The sequence below is a fragment of the Oryzias melastigma genome, linkage group LG12 (genome assembly GCF_002922805.2).
Source record: "Oryzias melastigma strain HK-1 linkage group LG12, ASM292280v2, whole genome shotgun sequence".
Taxonomy (NCBI): Eukaryota; Metazoa; Chordata; class Actinopteri; order Beloniformes; family Adrianichthyidae; genus Oryzias; species Oryzias melastigma.
In genome coordinates, this window is record NC_050523.1 from 8,896,498 (window position 1) to 8,900,204 (window position 3,707).

At 36.0% G+C, this 3,707-nt stretch overlaps 1 protein-coding gene across 1 annotated transcript in view; it reads left to right on the plus strand.

The window, feature by feature from the left end:
- prrc2b (proline-rich coiled-coil 2B) overlaps window positions 1-2,038 on the plus strand; it is a gene marked incomplete in the record, with an annotated part of 19,493 nt that extends 17,455 nt beyond the window's left edge. Inside the window, 1 exon segment of the mRNA XM_024299121.2 lies at window positions 196-2,038. Within this exon segment, the coding sequence (XP_024154889.1) occupies window positions 196-363 (168 nt within the window).
- Between the last annotated feature and the right edge of the window lie 1,669 nt (window positions 2,039-3,707).

Sequence of the window (3,707 nt, forward strand, 5' to 3'; positions counted from 1 at the left end):
AATTTCAAATTAAACTTCACCTTCATTTAAAGTGGATCTACACCTTTAATTTGTTTTACCAAAAAAAAAAACAACTTTAAAACTTCTATGGGTTTGAAATGAAAGTTTTTCTTAAAGAAAATATTTGAGCAATTTAATCAAACTCCTTAAATTAATGGATTTTAGTAAGTGTACTCTTCCTTTGTTTTAATGCAGAGTAAGACATTGCGAGACATGTGCAAGGCAGTGGGGGAGGGCAAGTCCCCACCCGGGGGCATGACCAGCAAAATCCAAGAGCCCCTACCCTCCACGGGTCAAGCCAAACCAGCACGAACTGGAGCCATCAAACCCCAGGCTGTGAAAGTCGAAGAGGGCAAGGCATAACAAAAGGACCTTAGGGCCTCCAAGTCCCCCCCACCAAGCGAGCCCGCTGACGCACAGCCCCGCGGTCGGTGAGCCCCCGAACCCCAGCTCGCCACCCCCCCAAGCACCAAGGCAGCGGACATACACATGCAGTCATGATAATGAATTACTCTGAACTGGCAGAACCGGACACTTATTATTTCACACCACGTATAGAGATATATAAATATATAAAATATATATGCATACACACAGACAGTCTTTTAAACAGATCTCTTCAGAGTCCTCTTTAATTTATTCTTAGTCACTTTTAGGGGGGGTAAAGAGGAAAAGTTTTGTTTCTCGTTTGTGTGTGTGTGTTTGGGGGGGAAATAAACTCGGATGGTTCATTTTTTTTTTTTTCCACATTGTTTTTGCCAAACTATATATTTACTCTGTAAATGGACTGAAGCCTTCAAGACCACCTGATACAGTGAGAAGCAACACCTTTTCTTTTCTGACCAATCAGAATGCAGTGTGTCATTTTCAGTGTTTTTTTTTTTCTCTTCTTCTGGTAAATAAAGGTTAACATCATGACCACCCATTCAAACCGCTGGTGGAGGATTTTTTTTTTTGATCAACGCAGAAAAGAAAAGGTGGTACAAGTATAAGAATATTAATAAAACATGCAGATTTCTTTAAAAAAAATCAATTTGTGAAAATCCACTTCCTGTTTTTTTATATATATATAAATTAAGCATTAAAATCTAAATATTTCTCAATCATGTTGCTTCCATCACAAACTTGGACACAGCGCCTGCATGTGAAGAGTGGACCTGCAAAGACGGCAACACTTTCCGGTTCTTTTCCTGCTTCATTTTACTTGCTTTATTTTAAAGATAGTTTTGGTTAAAAAAAATAAATACAAAGCATTCTATCAGTAATTAAAATCACAGTCAGGGTCCAAATGAAGTTCTGCTTTCAGGCTAGTCGTCGCAGACGGGATGTGGAGTGTTGCTTGTTTCAGTTAGGGCAGCCTTTGCTTTTTGTGGGAGCACAACCATGAAAGATTTTTAAAGTGTTTTAAAATGTGAAAAAGTTAGGACTCATCCTGTTTTTGTTTTGTTTTTTTTTCCCCGTTTGTGGTTCATGAATTCTTTGAAAGTCGCCATCATTGTGTCCAAACTGGTTCCATGTTACTATAACGCTCCATGACATTAACGACATGTTAGTCTTTATGGAAGTGTTTCACTGGTTTGTGTGTAACTGTACAGTGGAGCCTTTTCAAAACGGCTTCTCCCCACATTTCATTTTCGATATTGTGGCACTATAAAGGATATATTGTTTTAAAAGAAAAAAAAGGTCACTGTGTTTCTCTACATGGACTGCGTCCACCTGGTGATAGGTCTGTCGGCCTCTGAGAGTCTTTTAGTCTCTTCTTCCGTTCTGCAGAAGATCTCCATGCCTCTTCATCATTGTATCTGCACCAAAATGTGACCCCAATGTTTTTTTCTTTTCTTTTTTTTCTTTTGCTTTTTGTACTTTTGAAATGCATATTTAATTTTTGTCAGAGGACAAGTGCTTTCTACATCTGATTCAGCACTCTGTTTATCCTGCCTGATGGTCATTCTTTCAGGTATTTTGGTCATTACTCTCCCTTGATTTAAACAATATAAAAGCTTGTTGAAAGCAAAAAAATAAAGCAGTTGTGATTTCTTATGTTTTGTTTACTTTACATTATATAAGATACTTTAATCAGTATATATGTGAAACCAGAGTTTTTCAATTAAATCAGATAAAAAGGCCTCAAATTGATCTAATTCAGTTGCAGAAATCTATGGATTATTTTTTCCTTTAAAGCATTTTCTTAATATTTTTTAATATCTGAATGTCCTCTGCAAATCAATCAATTGATAAATCTAAATATTTTATACTGGTAAGAAAAATAAAGATAGTCTCTTAAGTGAATCAAAGACCACAAAAAGATAAGTATTTTACCTTTTTAGGCAAAATTTAGGAAACCTTCAAACTTTTAATTAAAAAGTTTTTTTTCTGGTGATTTTTTTTTTCTTGTGCCTTGAGCTGAAGAACAGCTGGAGAAACGATGTTTTTGTGTAAAAATAATTAAAGTTGGTCAAATTAATCGTGATATGGGTAAAATCAAACAAAAATGTTCTTGACTTTTTTAAATCTGAGTTTAGACATTTCATTAAGGTTTTTTCTTTGAGTTTTGTTTTGTTGAAAAACAGATTCTTCTTTCTTTCAACGCACCTGTGATATCGCGACATTATGACGTCACACGCGACATCCTGCAGATTTTCAGCCGAAGACGAGCCGAGTCCTCCCGAAGGAACTTTTTTTTCTCTCCTTACAAAATCGAGGAAATTTCCTGTTTATTGGGATTAAGCGGTGAATTTTGCCCCCAAAACGAGTCTTTATTCAGGTAAAACAATTTCATGCACTTTATTTATTATTATCATCCCACTCCTTCAGTTGTGTTTATAGGATGGACTGGAATGTGTTCCGGGAATGTTTTCCCATCGCTGCTCGTTTTACTACATCTGTTCAAATATCTTGTTTAGTGTTTTTATTGAGTTTTTTTTTAATCAATATATATTAGTTTTCAATTACCTAAAACGTAAATGCATAGAAACTGTGGCCACGTCGAGTTCCTCCGAAAGAAAAATTCTTTTATCCCTTGAAGTTTTTTCAGGCGCGCGCGTCTATTCTGAGCATTACAGTGTTGAAGATAATTTCAAAATAAGAGTACCTAATGTTTATGTTAATTTTTTAAACGACTAGAAGTAAGTAAATTAAACAATAGAATGTTCAAAGTTGTACTGTAACGAGCTAAATTTAGTTTTAGTTTTTCTAAAAAATAATAGTACGAAAATTACCCTAAATGCACCTTTTTTTTTGCTTTTACCTGCATGGATTTACTATTCAAAACCAATCCTCTCCACTCAGTTACAATTTTAGGATTGAAAAATTGGTATTTTAATAAAGTCAAGAATCAAACATGTATTTTTCATGCTTCTACTTTTTTTTTTTTTCTTTTTTTTGCCGCTGTTTTTTTTCTTCAACAGGACTCTCCTCTTGAGCAAAGATGTCTAAGCGTTCTGTAAAGACAAACGAAGGCCTGATGATGATGCAGGAGCTTGATGACCGGCTGAAGGAGCAGATCGACAAACTGGAGCACCTTCGTCTTGCTGCCGTTCAACTGAAGGACATGTCAGGAGTACGTCAGCAAGAATCCTCATGCAAGGAAAAACATTTTATCCGAGCCCCATTTCTAGTTTTTACATCTCTATTGTTTATGACAGAGCACCAGTGACCTATCACAAGCTGTCAGTGATCACCTGGACTGGCTCAATCACCTGTCAGAG